Raw genomic sequence first — 20,535 nt, forward strand, 5'->3', positions numbered from 1 at the left:
ATGGGTGTTGGTGTAAATAAATAACAATTTAAAGAGATTTTTAAAATGTAATTTTCTGCAAATTCCTCTCAACAGTTCTATTTCTGCCTTTTGAAATACAGAGATATGTATTGTTTCAAAATCTTTATTCCTTTCAAATTCCTGACTTTGCTAGTCTCATCTCACTTAGCAGGTATCCTATCTTTTTCACTTCACAAAGAAAAATGTGTTCTGACATATACTTTCTAATAACTTCTTTCTCTATTACCTTCAATTTCCAGTTTCTCCACCCATTATTACCCCTTTATCTTTTGTTAGTAGAGATATCAATATTTCTTTGTATATGTTACCAACAAACCATATGTAACAAAGTGTGTAAACATCCCGACCTTTTTTTTTTCCGCTTTCATCTTCTACAACAAGGGTTGACAAAGTTTTTTGGTAAAGGGCCAGACAGTAAATATTTTTGACTTTGCAGGACTAATAGTCTCTGACACAACTGTTCCACTCTGCCACTGTAACACAGAATCAGCCGGAGACAATACATAACTGGGTGAGTGTGACTGTGCTGCAGTAAAACTTTATTTACAAAAACAGATGGCGGCAGGATTTGACCCATGGGCCAGTTTGCTGATCCCTGTTCTACAACATCCAGAAGGTCACTCTGTCAGTTAATGGCTTCTTTTTGCTGCTAGCAATCTCTTTTCACTGTCCTCAGTCTCTCACCCAATACATAATTCTATTTCTTCTCGATTTTTCTGCAGGATTTTACATTGTTGAACACTCCTTATATTCATTTCTGATTAGTTTGTTTGATGTAAATATTGGTTTTCATCATCTCTATCTATCCAGTCCTTTGGAGTTTTCTTGGTATTTTTTCCTGTATACGATCTTACATTTAAAGAACATTTTTGGAGATTTAAAAATATATACAAAAGGGGAAAGACTAGTGTAATGAATTCTTATGTACCCTTCTCCTTGCTTCAAGACTATCAAGAAAAAGCCAAGCATCTTTCACTTTTTTTTTTTGGCTTTAGTATTTTTAAAAGACGTCACTACATTAATTTTATCTAACACTCAATACACATTAAAAATCCCGAATTGTCCCCAAAATGTTATTTTATTATTGATTTACTGTCCCACTTTTAGTGATGATTGATTGAGGTGTAGAGTCACCTCATTATAACGAGACACTTCTATCACAAGGAAATTCCAAGGGATTTAGGAGCTCTGTGCCAGGAACCAGGGACAGAGACAATATATATATTTTCTGATTTTTCCAAATGGTGGATAGGGTTGGTATAGTGAGCTAATTTGCATATTCCCTTTCTCAAATGGAAAACTTTAAGTGCTTCACTATTAATTATGATACTCCTTTAAAAAAAAAGTTAAAATACCCTTTATCTGATTCAGAACCTTTTCCTTTATGCCTAGTTTGCAAAGAGCTTTTTTTAACCACAAACTGATTTGTCTGCATCTTCGAGATTATGATTTTCCTCCTTTATTTTGTTAATAAGATAAATTAAAAAGTTTTCTTTAATAAACTTTTGTTAGTTTGGGTTTTTCAAGAAGCCAATGCCAAGAAGGGATTAGACATATAAGGTATTGATTGGGAAAAATGACTGTAAAGGATCGATGGGAGGGAACAGGAGTATGCAGGGAGACCATCATGGAGGTCTGGCACTGTGAAAGGAGAGGGCAAACAGAGGAGGACTGGGCAGGAAAAGTCTCAACAGAGACCACAGCAGAGTTCTAAGAAGGTTCTGGTCAGGCCAATGGGAAGATCTTGTGCATAGTCACCCGTTAGAAGTATTTTGAGCCTGGCATCCTTGCTTTACTTAGTCACTGGCTGAGAGTACACTGGGGGAGCATGACTTCAACTGGGAACACAGTGGTGGATCGAGATGGGTGCAAGCTGGGGGTGTCAGTCAACTATACTCCCCATATCAGGAGATCTCAATGGTTCTCACCTGCTCCATTTGCAATTATGAAAAGATGTGTGCAATAAACTCAAACTGAGAAAGGTGTAACTATTTAGAATTCAGAATCTGCACGTATGTAGGCCTGAGTCACATCACTAGGTAAGGCACTCAGATTTGCTGAGGTAAGTTAAGGGAAATTTATAGAGTGAATAGTGGAGGAGGGAGTGTGTACCAGTTGCAGCCCCAAAGACTAACTGCAGTAAGGGAATAGCTCACCAATCTTCTTTCTGTAAACTTCTTTTGGTGAGATCATGGAGGCGCTGATCCCCAAACCTGTGTGAAGCACCAGATCTGTGTGGTGCAAGGGCAGACTGTGGTGGCCATCAAAACGCACCGTCTTCCCTCAGACCTCTCACAAGTGTAAATGCACTAGAAGAAAATATGGGAGGATTAAAAATAACAAAACCCAGAGTAGGGAAGATCTACGGAAGACATATAACCTAGAAGCCGTAAGATAAAAGACTGATGAATTCAAGTGTATAAAACAAATTCTGCATGGAAAAAAGGTTCATACAAAGTCAAAAGACAAACAAAAAAATTGGAACGCATATCACAAAGGCCTGAATTCTTTAATATATAAATAAAGAACTCCAAAATCAATAAGAAAAACACCAATAGTATCAGTCTTGATGGACAGTGACAAAAGCTCCAAAATTTCCATGGCTTAAGCCAGAAAAGTTTATTTCTCATATGTGTTTTCTGTCCATCGTGGGTCAGTGGGGCTTTTTCCTGTGATTTCCTCATTGCAGGACTTATGCTGATGAGCAGCTATCTCCTGGTTTACTCTTGGTAATTGCGCAGAGGGAAAGAGACTCTGCCCTGGTGTTGCCCTGGCAATTTAATATGGGCCTGAAAGTGATACTCATCAACTCCTCTCACAAATCATTGGCCGGAACCAGTCCCATATTCCCACCTAAACCCAAGGGACCAGGCTGTGCCATAATTGGTGTCCCTGGAAGGAGGGGAGAGCCTGGCATTGGTGAGCAGCACTAAGCAGTCATTATCACTCTAGATGGTCTATGAGTTATTTGGTTTCTCAATTGAAGGTCTTGTCAAAGAAAGACGATGGCATATTTCATTACATTCCACATGCTGGTTATTAAAGAAGTAAAAAATTCCTCTCTTTCCAAAATTGGTAGTGACATCTTTCTGATCAACAGAGTGAATCTGGGGGTCTGTGAGGTAGATGAGCCCTTTTCCATTACCAGTCACCCAACCTAAAAGAGAAATACATATGTCTGAGAATTAAATCCTCTATAAATGTCAGTAAAGTGTTTCTGAAAAAAATATATATGTATAATATATACAAGACACTTTAAAAACCTGGTCATCCTCTGGTTTATGATAAATAAATTTCTGTTAAGGGATTTGGTGTTGCATATTCCAATTATTGCTTTAAGAAGAATAATTAAATATTGGGTAATTAAATTTGTCAAATATGACATACCAGACCCAGGAATTAGAGAGCAGTAACATGCACTTAGTATAATTATTAAATCACAATATTTTCATGATTCAGAAGTTTCTTTAATGCTTCACTCATTAATTTATACATTCCTCTGTTCATTTAACAAATATTTATTGAGTGTACACATTGTATAAAACTCTGTTTTGGGTGCCGGAGATACAACAGTGAACAAGTTAGTAAAAAATCTCTGTACTCATTTGTGTAACATTCTTGTGAAGGGGGACAGATTAATAAACAATGTAAGTAAAATATGTAATATAACAGAGTGATGATAAATGCTATGGAAGGGGGATAGAAAAGATCTTGAAGGATGGTCATAGAATCTTTACTAGAAATAATTATAATAAAACTCATTTATCATTTAAATGAAGTATAGAATAATGGCTAATAATTCTGATAAATAAAATACCAAACTGAAACAAAATTTAAATGTTAATGTGGATTTTAAAGGAAGTTAGATTCAAGTACACACAGCTTTCTGTTCCATAATGATTCCAATTATGAAACCCAGTATCACACCTGTAATAAAGGTAAAGAGCTAGAGGAAAGAAAGTGTGGAAAGACTTTGACACATTAAAACATGCAGTCATAAGAAACCTACCTCACTCAAATCCACTTGAGTGAAATTTTTTAAAAAGCTGTTACGGATTTGCTTTACAATGAAGCCCAAGAGAATGTGAGCCAGATCTTCTCACTGATTATTTGACACCTTAGACACTTGTAGAAAGCTTTAAACATTTTTTCTAGGCATCATTTGCTATATACAGCAAAATTGATTAATTTAATTCCAAATAGTAGCCTATGCACTGAACAATCTATTTATTAAATAATGATTAGTAGAGCTAGTTACAAAACCTCACATTTACATATAACTAATACTAAAAATAAAAAAATAATTCCCAGTTTCACATACCTTGTAAATCGACCACAACATCTCTATGATTGGAAAACTCATAAGAAAAGTGGCCGTAAGCCAAGCCATATTCTGTGGCTTTGTATTCTGTTTTCACCACTTTCGTGTTATTTGACAATTTTACAAATTCTCCCAGTATGTAAGGTTCCACACTGACACATCCTTTTATTGTCTTGCCCTCTAAAATCTGAAAAGTAGAAATGGGAGACAGTATAACAATGGTGAAGGCCATGGTCTTTGAGGTCAGATTTCAATTTGAACCCAGGCTTTGCCACTTAGGAGCACTATTACTTCTCTAGATTTTGGTTTCCTTATTTGTAAAGTGGGTGTAATAATAGCTATAAGACCATTAAAAGGATTATATGAGACCATGCATGTAAAGTGCTTAACATGTATGTGGCATATAATGGAACCCAGAATTTTTATTATTCTTTTATTAAAAAGTGCAAGTAAAAATTAGTCCATGAAGTGACCTATCCTAGGGGGCTGGCTTGCCAGGGCATGTAGCTAGATCATGCACTGTGACTCTGGGTTGGAATATCAGCTCAAACATTTTTGTGCAATGTGATCTATTTTGTAGACTGTAGATCTATATTGTTTCAAAGGTTAATGTTTGTTTGTTAAATGCCCAGCATAGTGCTTCACATAAAGCAATTGCAAAATAGATAATAGCTATTATTAAATAAGTAATAAAATATGGGTCTAAAAATATCTCTGGCCAAAGTAAAAAAAAAATTCTTTAGGGTGTAAATGTGCTAAGATCCAGCATCTTTGGGGAAGCAGGGTATTCTTAATCCAAAGAAGAGAAATGTCAGTGGGGATGGGTGCCTTTGCATATTTAAACAGATATCATAGTGAAGAGGGATTGGTCTCAATGGTCCAAGAGGGGAGAGCTACAATCCTGGTAGAAATTAGAAGATGACAGATCTGGGCCAACTTCCTAACAACTGGAATTATTTAAAGTAAAAAAAACAATAATTATTTTTTTCTTACTGAAGGTGTTTAAGCTATGGCTTAGTTATCACTTGATTGCAAGGGGTGGGGGTCAATGAATATGAACAGGATTTATGCATCATGTTGAGGGAATAATTTGTATTAGATATGATCTTTAGGGTCCCCTCTCTCTCTCTAAAAGTACAAAGACAACACAAAGGAAAACTATACTAAAAATGCTAACTCGACCATGAGGGACCAGGTACCAGGATCAACAGATCTTCAAATGTGACTTGAAGGATCCAAATGATGCATCAGGGTACAGAGGGTCATATTTCTTACATATCTTACAAGTAGTTGAAGCAGATGAAGTAGATGAAGGAAGCTGGTAACTGAGTTTATTGAATTTTACCAGAATGATCGTGGTGGTAGATGAATGGTAGGTTGGCAATAGAAATCTAAACTAATATATATTTACAGTCCTGCTTAATCAAACTCTTGATTTCTTTAATCTTACCAGTAATATTGAGGATGGTATGTAGAATATCTGTGTATGGATATTTTGGTCATAAAGTCTCTTGTTAAATTCTGTCACATAGTGCTGTGCAGTCATCTGCCTCTCCACATCAATGAAGTGGTGCCAGAGCCCCTTCTGCTCCTTATATTCTTTCCCAACATATCTGTGAATGGAAAAAACCACACAAAGAAATGCAAAGTGATCCTACTATACAGTAAGAAAGAAGAGATCAAGAGAGATATGCAAAAATGCTTGAAAGATGTTACTCTTTCTCCGCCTTAGATTGTTAATGTTATCTTATCTCATGACTCAAATAATTTTGTAAGAGCCACCTGAACAGTGGAACATAATTCATACTAGCTGACTGATGGTTAAGTCTATGTGTCAACTTGATTTGTCCACAGGGTGCCCAAATATTTGGTCAAACATTATTCTGGGTGTTTCTGTGAGGGTGTTTTTGGATGAGTTTAACATTTAAATCAATAGACTGAGTAAAGTAGGTTGCCCTCCCTAATGTGAGTGGGTCTCATCCAGTTGAAGGGACAAATGGAACAAAAGGCTGACCTTCTTTCAAGTAACAGAGAGAATTCTTGCCTGACTGCTTCTGAGCTGGGACACTGATCTTTTCCTGCTCTGGGACTTGAACTGAAACATCATCTCCTCTTGGGTCTCAAGCTTGCTGGCCTTTGGACTGGAACTAAATATCATCAGCTCTCTTGGATCTCCAGCTTGCCAATTATAGATGCTGAGACTTGCTAGCCTCCATAATTATGGGAGTCAATTCCTAAAAATAAATCTTTATATATATGTATATATATGTGTGTGTATATATATATATATATATATATGTATACACACACACACACACACACACATGCACACTCATATACCTCACTGGTTTTCTGTTTCTGGAGAATCCTAATACATTGACCCCAGATGATACTGATTTTAAAGAGAAAGTGTCCACTTAGTGTAGCAGTTCACCAGACTTCTTTGGTAAGTCAAGGGAGCCAGCATGGGTACTGGAAAGTGCATGGACTCTGGAAGCAGATCTTTCACTCCCTGCAGCATGACCTTATATTAGGTCAACTAATCAATCTGAAGATTTCCTCTACCCTTTCCTTTTATAATTACTTCATCTGTACAAATACTTGTTTTCCATTATGTGCACAACACTTTTTATCCTACTTGGGATTCATTGTGATTGCTGTATTTGAAGATTAGTATATTTTGGCAGTTCTGGAAAATTGTCAGAAATCATCTATTAAAATAGTAATTCTTTTCTATTTGCTCTGTTATCTTTTTCTGGTCAGATGTATGTTAGACCCTTTCACTCCATCTTCCCTGTCTCTTCTTCTCTCTTTTATTTCCCATCTCAGATCCTCCTATCATGTATCCTGGTATATTAGTTGCTTAGGACTGCTGTAAGAAAGTGCCACAACGTGGGTGGCTTAAACAACAGAAACTGATTTTTCTCACAGTTCTAGAGTCTGTAAGTCTAAGATCAAGGTGTCAACAGAGCCATGCTCCCTCTGAAGGCATTAGGGAAGGATCTTTTCCAGGCCTCTCTCCTGGCTTCTGATAGTTCCTGCTTGGTGGCAGTGTAACTACAATTTTCACATGCATTCTCCCTGTGTGTGTCTATCTCCAAATTTCCTCTTTTTATAAGGATACCAGTCATAGTGGATGATGGGCCTATCCTACTCCAGTATGAACTCATCTTAACTAATTACATCTGCAATGACTCCATTTCCAAATAAGATCACAGTCTGAGGTACATGGGGTTATAACGTCAACTTGAATCTGGGGTTGGAGGGACACAATTATACCCGTAACACCTGGCTTCATCACTTTGACGTGTGAATTGGTGCAGATTTCTTAACATCTCTGTGTCTCAGTTCCCTCATCTGTAAGATGGGGATAATAATAGGGTTTTTTGAAGATTAATTAAATTAGTATATCAATGACTTAAAACAGGGCTTGGGAAGTAGTAAGAAATGTACATGTTTACTATTATTATTATTATCATCAACAACCTTTTCAAGAAATGTATTTCTACTATTTAAGAGTCATCCAATTTCTCTCTTTTTTTCTCTTCCTATTTATTTCTTACATTTTTTGGATTTGGCTAAAGATCAAGGTCTACATTAAATTAAAAGTCTTGCCTATAGGTCCTTTAAAATACACACGGTATAAAATTAGGCCTTAAACCCAATGAGTACCACCTGTCATCACTAATTTTCAGGTGAGTTTTTGCTTAAAGTTGTCATCAAGAACTAAGGCCAAACAAAAAACTTTCCAGGTTATTTGCCTCAGTGGGGGTGGCATTTCTTTAAATAACCTATTTTTGAGCATGTAGCCATTCCTGCGTCCCTGCTTTATATCGGTGGTCTCTATGGATGGACCTAGAGACTGTCATATGGAATGAAGGAAGTCAGAAAGAGAAAAACAAATATCGTATATTAATGCATATATGCGGAATCTGAAAAAATTGGTATAGACGATCTTATTTACAAAGCAGAAATAGAGACACAGACGCAGAGAACAAACGGATAGCAAGGGGGGGCGGTGGGATGAATTGGGAGATCGGGATTGACATATATACACTATTGATACTATGTATAAAATAGACAACTAATGAGAACCTACAGTACAGCATAGGGAACTCTACTCAGTGCCCTGTAGTGACCTAAGTGAGAAGGAAATCCAAAAAAGAGGGGATATATGTATACGTATAGCTGATTCACTTTGCTGTACAGTAGAAACTAACACAATATTGTAAAGGAACTATACTCCAACTGGGGGGGGGAAATATATATATATATATATATATATATATATATATATATATATATATATATATCCGTGGTCTCTAAACTCATCCCCTTCCATGTGTAACTTCTGTCACTAGCTGCTCTCTCATCCCTCCCCTGCCCAAAACTTCTGTGGAGGGTGTCTTAAGGATTCAGTATTCACTTATATCCCTGGATATGCTTCAACCCTGGCCTTAGAGGATTTTTCTGACTTTTTTTGCAGGCTCACCCATTTACTTAGAAGTATGGCTTGCATAGTTTAGCCTTTCTTGCCAGCATTTTTAGTGACAGTGTTTAAGACTCTGTGGCCTGTCATATAGCCAGGAACACTATTTTTCTTATCTGTACAATGGGGTTTAATGTTCCCTAATGTGTTTGAAATCATGTATATAAAACATCCAGCCCAATGGCTGACATAATGTGGGTCCTCCATATATGATAACTGTTATTAGTTAACTAATGAGGAGGAGGAAAAAGGAGTTGAATTCTGAAAACATACATTTTAGCCAGTTTTTCAGCCCTTTCAAAGTCTCATAAACAATTACTTAACAGAAGGGAAAAATTGGCCCTTTTTACATTAATGATATAGGTGCTTTTAAGCAATACCTCCCCAGAGTTTCTTCTTGATGAAGATGATGTACCCAAAATGCATTCCTTTGTCTGCCTTTCTTCTTCACATTCAGGTAGTCCCCCAAATATACAACAGTTTCCTGGGCTGTCCACAGTTCAGATTTCTTGGAATATTTTAACAAAAGAGCACCTTGAAAAAAAGGTAAGATGAATATTTTTCAAAAAGATCTTACAATTCATGGATAAAATTGAGGTAACACAGGTCCCAGTTCAGCTCATTTGAAATATTCAACTTTTTAATATATTTTCTCAAACTTTATCCTCTTCTATGACTATTACTAAAAAGTTAGTGAAGTACGATAAAAAGGTAAAGCCTGAGAAATTACAATGAAGAATAGCCTTTGGTTCACAAAATCTTGTTTGTGATAGCAACGTATTAAGGTCAGAGCTTCTGTATGAAAGTAATGGAAAATAAAAGGGCTTTTTTTTTTTTTTTTGCGGTACGCAGGCCTCTCACTGTTGTGGCCTCTCCCGTTGCGGAGCACAGGCTCCAGATGCGCAGGCCCAGCGGCCGTGGCTCACAGGCCCAGCTGCTCAGTGGCATGTGGGATCCTCCCGGACCGGGGCACGAACCCGTGTCCCCTGCATTGGCAGGTGGACCCTCAACCACTGCGCCACCAGGGAAGCCCAAAAGGGCTTTTTAAACAGCAAAATCCCGGAGACCATCTTGGAACAAGTGATACGTGTGTGCATCTTCTTCTAATTATCTGGGGACCTCAAATAATAGAAGCTGCTACCTATGCCAGATCATGCAGATAGAAATAAATTGAATAATTCTACCCCAAAGGCTCCTGGCAACTCCAGGAATCCTAGATTGCATATGAAAGTGCATGCTAGTTTTCTCTTACATATTTTGTTTAAGTTGGGAAAGTCCAGGAACTACTGAGAAAATATAGCTACTGTACAAAGATGCAAACTCAACTGAAAAAGGAAAAGATAAGAGGAAAAAGTAAGGGTTGTTTCCACCTTAAAGAAAGGAAGACCAATGCTAGCAAGAAAACATCTCTTTAAGGGGGAAGACCAACATGAACCCTAAGGAAGAAATGCAACATTTTGGGATCCAAGTTAAAGTGAAGTGAACAAAGACTTCCAGTGTCTAGGTTGTGATAAAGGGTAAATGATCAGGAGACTCGGGAGAGAAAATACTTAAAGTGAGATAAACTCACAGGTCTGGGATCGGGAAGGGAGATGACAGGATTGGGGGAGATGGTGATCGCGGTTGGGTGACTCAATCAGAGAAGCTGGGGAAGGAAATGGAAGGTGAGCTGCTTGCACACACACATAGAAAGGGCAGTGAACTGAGGGAAGAAGCAAGGAGAGAATGCATAACTTGTTCAGTTTTTTCAACTTTGGGCCTTGCTTCCTCCAATGTGTTTTTTCACCCATAAATTGGCACACAGACAAAGCAATAAGGCAGGCAGCTACCTAACTCTCAGAAATGTGATTTTGAAATTGCAGAATCTCACAGTAAGCAGGGAAACCCTATTATTAGAAAATTTTGCTTCTTTTGGCAACAACCTGATCTTTTAGTCTGACTTCAAGGTGGCAGGCAAAACACTGAAATACTTTGAAACAGAAGTTCTTTACATTGGCTTTACACAAAGTCACTGGGGAGCTCTTAAAAAATAAGGATGCCTGGATCATGTCACAGACCCATTAGACTGGAATCTTTGGGGTGAGGCACTGGAAGTTTAAAAAAGCTAAAAAGCCTCTTGGGAGATTCTCAGGACTTCCCTGGTGGCGCAGTGGTTAAGAATCCGGCTGCCAATGCAGGGGACACAGGTTCGAGCCGTGGTCTGGGAAGATCCCACATGCTGCAGAGCAACTAAGCCCGCGACAACTACTGAAGTCTGCACCTCTACAGCCCGTGCTCCACAACAAGAGAAGCCACCACAATGAGAAGCCTGTGCACCACAATGAAGAGTAGCCCTCGCTCGCCGCAACTAGAGAAAGCCCACGTGCAGCAATGAAGACCCAAGGCAGCCTTAAAAAAAAAAAAAAAAAAAAAAGCCTCTTGGGAGATTCTCATGTGATACCAGTGTTGAGAACTACTACTTTAGTATCCAGTGCTCAGCAATCTACGTAGTTTGTTTCCTCTGAAATGCATTTTACAATAGTTTTTTTTTTTCTCATTCAAATAATTCTTCAGTACCTTGGAGGGCATTACAATGTGATCCTCTGGGCTAAGAGAAGAACCTTCTTTTGTCTTCGTCCCAGCTTCTCTACCACTTCTAAGCTGTTTTGGACATGCTGATGGCTGGGTGGCCCCAACCGAGGTTTCCTGCTAGGGGAAGAGACCTTGCGCTGTTCCTTAAGCAGGAAGCAGTTGCTAATTGTACCTGATCAATCCATTGACTGGCAAGAAACCACTTAGGACAGGTGTGAAAATCTCTGCCCACTAGAAGGATGATGTGTAACTAGGTCAAACCCCATCTCCCTAGGATTTGAATGGGAAAAATAGAGAAAAATCAGCTGGTTGGTAATGAGAATCAGTGGAGGAGACAAATGCAGAGTGTATATGGCATCCAGAGCTGTTTTAAGCCCTGACTGATGACTGCTCCCGAGTCCTGTAAGATTCTCCCTTACTGCCTTGTGTGTCTTTATAGCAGGGAAGAAGGTCCCTGAACTACACGTTTCTATGTATTCACAAAGCATAACAGGGGTCGATATCTTTCATGAGCTTTAAGTGATCTACATAACAAGAGCTCCAGAGGGCCCTGAACATGCAGAGATGCTTCCTGAAAGGCTGTACTTACTATGTGCTCCATGGAGTTGCCTGGACTTAAAAACTCCTGTATTCTCCAGTCTCTGGAACAGCCAATCATGCCTCACCCCTGCCAAGAGTTTTTCAAAGTCATCAGGCTGCAGGGTGCGAGCCTTAAGGATCTTTTGCGTTGTCATTCCTGGCAATGAAACAAAAGAACTTCCACTGGAATTCAGAAAGGACCATGGGTTTTCTCCCTCAGAAGAACCACTGGAAATTGCGGGTGATTCCAACCACCATGCCAAGGACGAGCTGGAGCTCTGGCTGCAGTTTAGCAGGTTTCCAGGTTCATTTGCTTCCTCTGTGGTAGTGCAGTCCTCGCTGAGGACAGGGATGGAAGTGTTACCACTTACCAAGGAATTGGGGATCTGGGTTCCCTGACCACGCAGTTGCCTCAGAGCACATGGTCTGTGAGAGCCATGTGTGCTTGTGGCGTGAACATCTGTGCTGTCCAGCAGCTGGCTCTCCTCATCCACCGTGGAGGCATCAGGGTCAACACCATGTTCTTTGACTGAGCCACCACTTTTCCCTGAGTCAAGATTTTGAACAAGCCAATGAGGAGTGAAAGTGCTACATGCTATCATGGAACTTTTGCCCAGAGGCTCGTCCACAACTATGTGGAAGTCTACGGGCACATCTTCTGCTCTCTCTGCTGTTTCTTCTTCTGGGTCAACCCAGCAGGGGCTATCTTTAAATGTGGGACCTGTGTCTCCTTTGATTTCTTCTCTCTTCTCTTCTTCATGCCTGTCTTTGGCGTTACAGTTGATTTCTGGAAACTTATCAATTATTTCAAAGGTTTCTTCTTCTTGGATCGAAGGATATGTGGCCATGTTCTTGGGCCAACTAGAATCAGAAGGCCAAGAAGCAGAACCAAATGAGGGTCTGGAATGAGCAGAAGTATTTCTGGACCCCACATTTCCGGCTTCCCACATACCTTCTGGAGCTCCTTTTAACAGCCCTGCACCTGAGGCCAACAAAGTGCCTGTTGTGTTATAAGCAGGAAAAGTTGTCAAGGGCATGGGCTTGTGTAGTTGACTTTGAGAAGACTCTAAACTGTCATCCCTGGACACCTGGAGAGAGAAAACATGAAGCTCTGAAGACAGTGGATGTACAGCTCTGCTTCCCACATCGATCTCCAGTTCTTCTGCCAGGGCAGTGGAACACTGAGTGTCCACATGATGTTCTTCCTTGCTAGGCTCTCTTCTGGCTGACATATCACCAACATGGTAATTCACTTCCTCCCAGCTTGTAGAAGAACTACACCCTGGTAACTTGCTCCAAGAACTGGAGCTCTGGCTGTCGCTCAGAGACTTGTTCAAAACAGCTCCCCCACCACTGCCATGGTCTGTTGACTCAGCCTCAGTCTCCACATCTTCATCCACGGAGACTCGAAATGCATCAGAACTGGCCCAGTTTCTCCTTCCTACCCTCCTGAGTTTCTCCCAACCATTCTTAGCCATTTGGCAGGAAGATATTACCATGCCTTTTTCAAAACGTGGCTTGTCCTCAGTAGTACTCACAGTATCTATGTTTTTTGTTTCTGTTTTTAGATCAGTGATACAGACTCCTGTTTTTGTACCTTTCTGTTTATTTTTGTTGTTTCCACAAGTGCTTTCAAATATTTCACACACTGAAGTGTGGTGCTGTGAATAGGTTTCAAGAATTTTTTGGAAATCCACTTGCCCATGCAAGATGGGTTTCTCCAACCCACACTTGAAACCCTCTGGAACATAAGACTTGTCATCTAAATTTGAGAAGCTTTGAACTTGTAACTGTTCCTTCACCCTGGTGATACAAGACATGATTTCCTGAGAGACAGCTTCTCTCTCCTGACTTCTGGAGGAAGTACTGAAAGTATACAGCTTTCCCATAGCTTCACTACAGAGCTGACTTGCTGTGTGGACCATGTCCATCTCCCCATAGAGCCTCTGGTGCACCGTGGTGAGACCGAAAGCAGCTTTGAGAAAACTATGGAGTTCCTGTTTTCCAGTAACTGGTTCATCACATTTCTTGGTAAGGAGGCCAATTTCAAAGGCCTCTTTGGCTTCACACAGATATGAACTTTTCATTCCTGGAGGACAGTCACTGGAACTACTATATGACAACAGGCATGTGCCACGAATATTCTGAGGAAAATACCAAATACAAAATCAGACACTGAATTGGAAAGTGGAGGTGAATCAAGGAAAACTTTTCATCCCTGGAGGACAGTCATTAGAAATATTATAAAAAAATAAACATGTGCCATGGAAAAATACAGAAACTACCAGGTACCATCCTACTGTAGCCCTGATACTTCTTGATCAAAGACGATAAATTTGTTATTGTTGCTATTGTTAGTTTTAGCAAACAGAGTCTATACGTGGAATGTGGACATAATAATTTTGCTATACACAAACACATCATTTGTTTAATAATAGTCGAAACAATAGATTAGTGGCTTCCAAACCCCTCAGTGCATTTGAATCACCCGGGCAGTATTTCATAAGGAAAGGTTTCTGGGTACAAACCCCAGGGATTTACATTTAGTGGATTTAGGGTAGAGCCCAAGAATATGTATTTTGAAAGGGCTTTTAGGTGATTCTGACATGCTTGGGAACCATTGTTCTAGAGCAGATAACATCCAATCCTCCAGCTGTATTAACTTAGCTCCCACCAGGATGTCACTACTCTGACTGATAAAACCTTTACATATGTGAGGTCTGATCACAATTACCTAATGATATACACAAAGCCTATTTTAAGGTTAGACCCTTCTCTCCCACCAGTTACATGTGTCACTGGAGAGAGGAGCAGTGAGGGCTGCACTGTTTACCATAGCCGTGAGCACGAAGAGAGGCGTATAGGGACTGAAGGCAGCTGCCAGCTTGCAGGCTTCAGCGGCTGACAGCAAATGGTGGTCAAACTCTCTCAGCAAGCCCTGTGAGAAAACAAGAGGCCGAGTGTACTGTTGACAATTATTGATCCATTAGCAAAAGACAGGCTATAAAATTCCTTTGCTTTTCTTTCAAGATTCTGAGGCATGCCCTGCGCCTCATCACAACCATTTCAGAACAGGGCCAAGAAGAGTAAGTGGGTCAAAAGACCCCAGGACAGGACTGTCCTTTCACCCACACCCATACATCATCCATCCCCAACTCGTACCGCAGAGAAGGCCTCACGTGCGCAAACATTCACACTGCCTGCCTGTGCAAAGTAATTCAGACAAGTTTCTTTGGAGGATCGTGTAGCTCTTTGTTCACAGAACTCTGCACATTTTGCAGTCAGATTCACTGATGATTTCTGCATTGTTCTTGGCAAAGAGCCCTTTAATGTACGATTTCACAGCAATTAAGATTGAATCATTTATTCCAGAAATATGTATTGAGTACCTCCATGTGCCAGGCACTGTTCTAGCCATGAAGGACAGAGCAGACAGTGAGCCTGCAATAAGCTTATTTCCTGTTAAGGGGAGGAGATCAGTCAATACACAAAATAAGTAAAATGCATAGTATTTGAGATGGCAGCAAGTGTTCCAAAGGAAAATAAAGTGAGAAGAGGTCGGGGAGGTCCAAGGCAGAAGGGCAGTTTGCAATGTTAAACAGTCCTCAGAGACAACTTCACTGAACAAGGGGCATAACCCTTTTCCTGTGTTTTGGTCTGTCTGACAGCAAAAGCAACATTTTGCTAAGATTCAGATTGCTAGCAGCAAGCTGTATGTGTTCTTATGCTACACTAATCAGTACTGAGTACAGTTACTGTTGCTGCTTTGGTATTTTTTTTAATAAATGTATTTATTTTATTTATTTTTGGCTGCGTTGGGTCCTCGTTGCTGCGCGCAGGCTTTCTCTAGCTGCGGTGAGCGGGGGCTACTCTTCGTTGCAGTGCGCGGGCTCTAGGCACATGGGCTTCAGTAGTTGTGGCTCGTGGGGTCTAGAGTGCAGGCTCAGTAGTTGTGGCTCACAGGCTTAGTTGCTCCGCAGCATGTGGGATCTTCCCGGACCAGGGCTCGAACCCGTGTCCCCTGCACTGGCAGGCAGATTCTTAACTACTGGCCACCAGGGAAGTCCCGCTTTGGTATTTTTAAAAAGGCAATAATTGATGATACCGTTAAAAATCTAAATTTCAGTGCAGTGCAGGAGAGAAGTCAATGTCTGTGCGATGCTCCCAACTGGTTAGAGACCTGGCTTCTGCTCCCAGTTCTCTTTCTTACTGATTGTACAAGTTGCAGAGGTCACTTAGTTTCTCTGGACCTTAGTTTATTTTTCTCTAAAATGGGACTGACACATTTTGCTCTACCTACCTCATAGGTAGATGTGGTGTATGTGGAACATATACATATATACACACACTTTTTGAATTATAAAGCAATATACAAATATTTGTAATCATTATTATCACAGATAAGAGTCTGAGCAAGTGACTGATGCTCTGATTTGAACAGATGGTAATTAAAGTCTTAAAGTTATTACCCCTTTACTTTGTCATTGAGATAGCCCAAGTGTGGAAACGGAATTTTGTAATAATTTGAAAGGAAATCATGGGGTTCAAAGCATTTATCACTTTGATTTCATTCATTCATTCATCCATCAGCCTTTTTTTCCCCAGTACCCTCTGTAGGTCTGGTACTGTGCTAGGTGCTGGGATAATAAAGCCAAACAGGACACCACAGGAACTGTCTCCAGGACTGCTCACATTACTTGAAGAGGGGAGACACCGTGCCCCCTGACTCCTGGAGAGAGAACTAACCAAGCGCCAAGAACAATGTTGACGGTTTTGCAGGTGATGCCACTCTGCACCGTGGTTTTGACAAGTGATAGTTACCAAGTTAATTTCAGGATTGCTTTTAAACTTTTCATAATCTTTCCTGCTCATGGAGACAAAGATATCTGCCAGTATACCTAGTGATGTGGAAATGCCCTGTAAGGAAATACAAACAAAACACAGATTAGGAATTCACAATCAATTGTTGCTCTCATCTCAAGGTCTAAAGTCAATGATTAGCCTTCTAAATAAACCATTGCTTATTATTATTGCTATTGTTATTATGACATTGCGGATACTTCTCAAATGGATGTCACCAGGCTTGAAAGATCATCACATCCTGAGGACATGGGAGTAATGCTAACTCAGCTATTTCTTAGTTGGGCTTCACTGGATTGTCAACACTAACTTGTCCATACTGCTAGGCATAATGAATTGGCCCAAGCAAGAGTCCCCACACCCCATTCCACTTGTGCTGTTAAAAGGACTGTAGGCAGCAGTGCTGCTGACACAGCTTGGGAAGATGTATAACCCAAAGCTTCAATTAACAAGGAGAATATTCTCACAGAGTCACAGAGAATGAAAACATCAAGTAGGAAAGCAAATGTTGCTTCTCAATTTCTTGAATAAAGATGCTGCGTAAACAGTTAATCAAAGTCTTTTCCCACTCAACTCAAGAAAAATGACTTTACATATAAGCAACTTGACCACCTCAACTTTGCTAATGGAATTAGGTAAAGGCTAAAAATATAATAAAATAGTTATCAATAAAAATAAATGGATTGGTAGAAATAAATGCATAAATAGTTACAAATATATATAGAAATACTAAATATATGCCAGGCGTCTAGCTGTGAATGAGGATGAGCAAGACAGTAGAAGGAAGTTACCAAATGTTCCTGGTCCAATGCCTGTGTAGAATCAATAAAAATAGGACCAATAAAATTGATAAATGATAAACTGAATTGTGCCATAAGGAGATAATCTTTCAAAGACAAGTACAGGAAACGAGAAAATAAGCACTAGACAAACAACCTTTTTATCTGGCTGAGGAAGTGTCAGATATCCTATGATTGAGACCCATATTAACTCTGCTGCTTCGTACCACATGCCTGCAAAAAAGGAGGAGATGGGACAAACTGCTAGTATCTGTGCTCTTGTGTCAGAAAATACCTTTAAAAACTAATACAGAAAGAAGATTCATTGGATTTTGTTAAGAAAATATATGACTAGATTAGATTGACAGCAATCAGCAGATAGCAATCTGCTGGAAAAACAGCAATCTGTTTTTCCAGTTGGTTTAATACAGATAATTTTTCCCTTTCACAGAGAAACAGTAAGAAATGTTATATATTACATGTGTACATATAAGATATATTAATATAGAAATAATTTTCTCCATTATTTGCAAGATAACAATTACCATCCTCTGTTAAATTTCAAATACATTAGTTTGCATTTTAAAGTATAATTAGGGTCCTATAAACTTTGGTTGTAAAACTCAGGAATACCGTCCCGGGAATGAATGGGTAAGCTGTCAGGGTGGGTTTAGAATAAGGTGTCACTATATCAAACGGAGTCCTAATGAGCTGAGAGCCAGATGCCAGAAATAATACCGAGAATCCTGTGGTTAACAGTCATAATATACAACTGTAAATTTCTTTAACAAAACTCAACAGAAAAATATTTTGTTTTGTTAATGTTCATAACATTCCTGGCATCTTAAGTGTCATTCTCTTTTCCATAAGGAAACTAAGGGAAGTGGGGATGAACTGTATCAACCAGATACAATGAGAAAAGTCCATAGTAAAATCTTGTAGCCAGACTTGGTAAATGAGCCTTGAGAGGATGACTGTACCTAACTTTTGCAGAATTTGCCCTCTGATCTGTATGCAGACCGACTGCACCAGGACCTTGTCGTTTTCATTTCTATACAGCCAGGTACCTACAATAAAGAGGAAAAAAACAAAAGCATTTTTGGCCTTGAATTATTTTTTTAGATTTTTAAAAAATTAATGTTTATTTATTTACTTATTTTGGCTACACCGCTAAGCATGTGGGATCTTAGTTCCCTGACCAGGGATTGAACCTGTGCCCCCTGCAGTGGGAGCACAGAGTCTTAATCACTGGACCTCCAGGGAAGTCCCTGGCCTTGAATTATTAAAGAAATAGCCTGGTGAAATAAAATGATTTTCATAGAAGCCTTAATGAACACGTGATATAAATTCGGGAGACAATCTCTTCTTTGTATTTAGAATAAGGTCCATACTTCTTGCTGCAACCTATGAGGCTTCACAGGAACTGAATCCTGCCTGGTCTCCACCTCTCCCCCTTACCAACTGGGCTCTGCCATGCAGCTTCACTGTGTTCCTTATAATAGCAGCCGTCTCCTGCTTCATGGTATCTGTACTTGCCATTCCCTCTACCTAGAGGGAGGGATTCCGCCCCCTGTAGCTCCTACTTCAGGGCTCATCCACAATGCTATTGCCTCCGAGGCTTCCCCAGGTTAACTAACTACAGTGTCACCCCCACTGTCTTGTGGTTGCCTCATGGAGGGCGGGATCCATCCCATCCACCCAAAATTGGTTTGAATGTTGAAACTGATGACTCTACACACGCACTAAGAGTATATGAAAAGATTTAGTTCTCACATAATGAGCCTTTCTGAGGAGAGCAGGGAAGCACCCAAGCTGGTCCGTTTGACTTAAGTGAAGGGAGTGGTGAGTGGCTTTTGTTTTTATTGTGATTAGGGTGTGGGTCTCGGGTAAAGGTTCCCACAGCTAGGCCAGGGTTTACTGATAAACGAGCTTTAAAAAAATCAGCCTGTCCAGATGTGGGGCAAAGAGGGAAGAAGCTAGGGCCTGACAGCTGCCAGTTGCCAAACATCAAAAATAAAGTCAGACTCATTATTACATGCTTTTATTATTCTGTGTCACATCACCCTCATTTTCTCCCTAGCTTTTAATCTGTGTGTGTGCGTGCGTGTGTGTGTGTATGTGTCGTGTAGAAGATGGGAAGTATGCATATTGTAGGTTAGTGATGGTGGCCACAAATGGGGGTATGTGGTCAATATCTGTATTTCAAACTGCCTCCCCACTGGAAATGTCTACAAGTTTCAGGGAGCTCAGGACCTTATATCCAAGCATATTGAGCTTAAAAGTCGACTAGGAATTGTGTTCAACGTAATGGGAAACTTGTTGACTTAAGTGCCCAGAAATTCAGACAAGGTACTTGAGGCTTAAATTGTTACCCAACTATTAGGACTTGCTTCCTTTCATGTATGATTAAATATCAAAAGAAATCTATTTCAAAGTAAGTTTTTATTATAGCTCCTCTGTAGCAAAATAAAATTTATTTTCCAGACCCTTTAAATACATAAAACTGTAAGTGTACTCTCCTGAATTTACAGGCTCAATTTCCATTCACAATTCTTTTCAAAGCTGTAGCTGAGTCTTTTCTGAGGTCCAGGGAGTTACCTACCTTCACATCAAATGTTGATTAGATAACACACTCCACAATAAAGTAGGGCGATATTAGAAGACTTAGTTGGGTTGTTTTGTTTTGTTTTTGTTTTTAAATAGAGAAAATGGAAACATAGAGAAGTAACATGCTTGACCAAAGCCATTTCATTCATCAGTAGCAGAGCCAGTCCTAGGTAGTTCTGGGAACGTCTAGTGTATAGTAACTACCAGGTCATTACGTTTTATTTATTTATTTATTTATTTATTTATAAAAATTTATTTAGGCTGTGCTGGGTCTTCATGGTGGCGCACGGGCTTCTCTAGTTGCGATG

General features: G+C 39.7%; 1 protein-coding gene across 1 annotated transcript in view; it reads right to left on the reverse strand.

The window, feature by feature from the left end:
- Positions 1 to 2,978: 2,978 nt before the first annotated feature.
- Positions 2,979 to 20,535, reverse strand: part of ALPK1 (alpha kinase 1) — a gene marked incomplete at both ends in the record, with an annotated part of 59,423 nt that continues 41,866 nt past the window's right edge. The window contains 9 exons of the mRNA XM_079717649.1: positions 2,979 to 3,178; positions 4,343 to 4,529; positions 5,793 to 5,955; positions 9,212 to 9,365; positions 11,992 to 14,125; positions 14,815 to 14,919; positions 16,803 to 16,898; positions 17,778 to 17,854; positions 18,601 to 18,687. Of these exons, the coding sequence (XP_079573775.1) occupies positions 2,979 to 3,178; positions 4,343 to 4,529; positions 5,793 to 5,955; positions 9,212 to 9,365; positions 11,992 to 14,125; positions 14,815 to 14,919; positions 16,803 to 16,898; positions 17,778 to 17,854; positions 18,601 to 18,687 (3,203 nt within the window). The remainder of the gene's footprint in view (positions 3,179 to 4,342; positions 4,530 to 5,792; positions 5,956 to 9,211; positions 9,366 to 11,991; positions 14,126 to 14,814; positions 14,920 to 16,802; positions 16,899 to 17,777; positions 17,855 to 18,600; positions 18,688 to 20,535) is intronic.

Source organism: Hyperoodon ampullatus (genome assembly GCF_949752795.1).
Source record: "Hyperoodon ampullatus genome assembly, chromosome: 1".
NCBI classification, from domain to species: Eukaryota; Metazoa; Chordata; class Mammalia; order Artiodactyla; family Ziphiidae; genus Hyperoodon; species Hyperoodon ampullatus.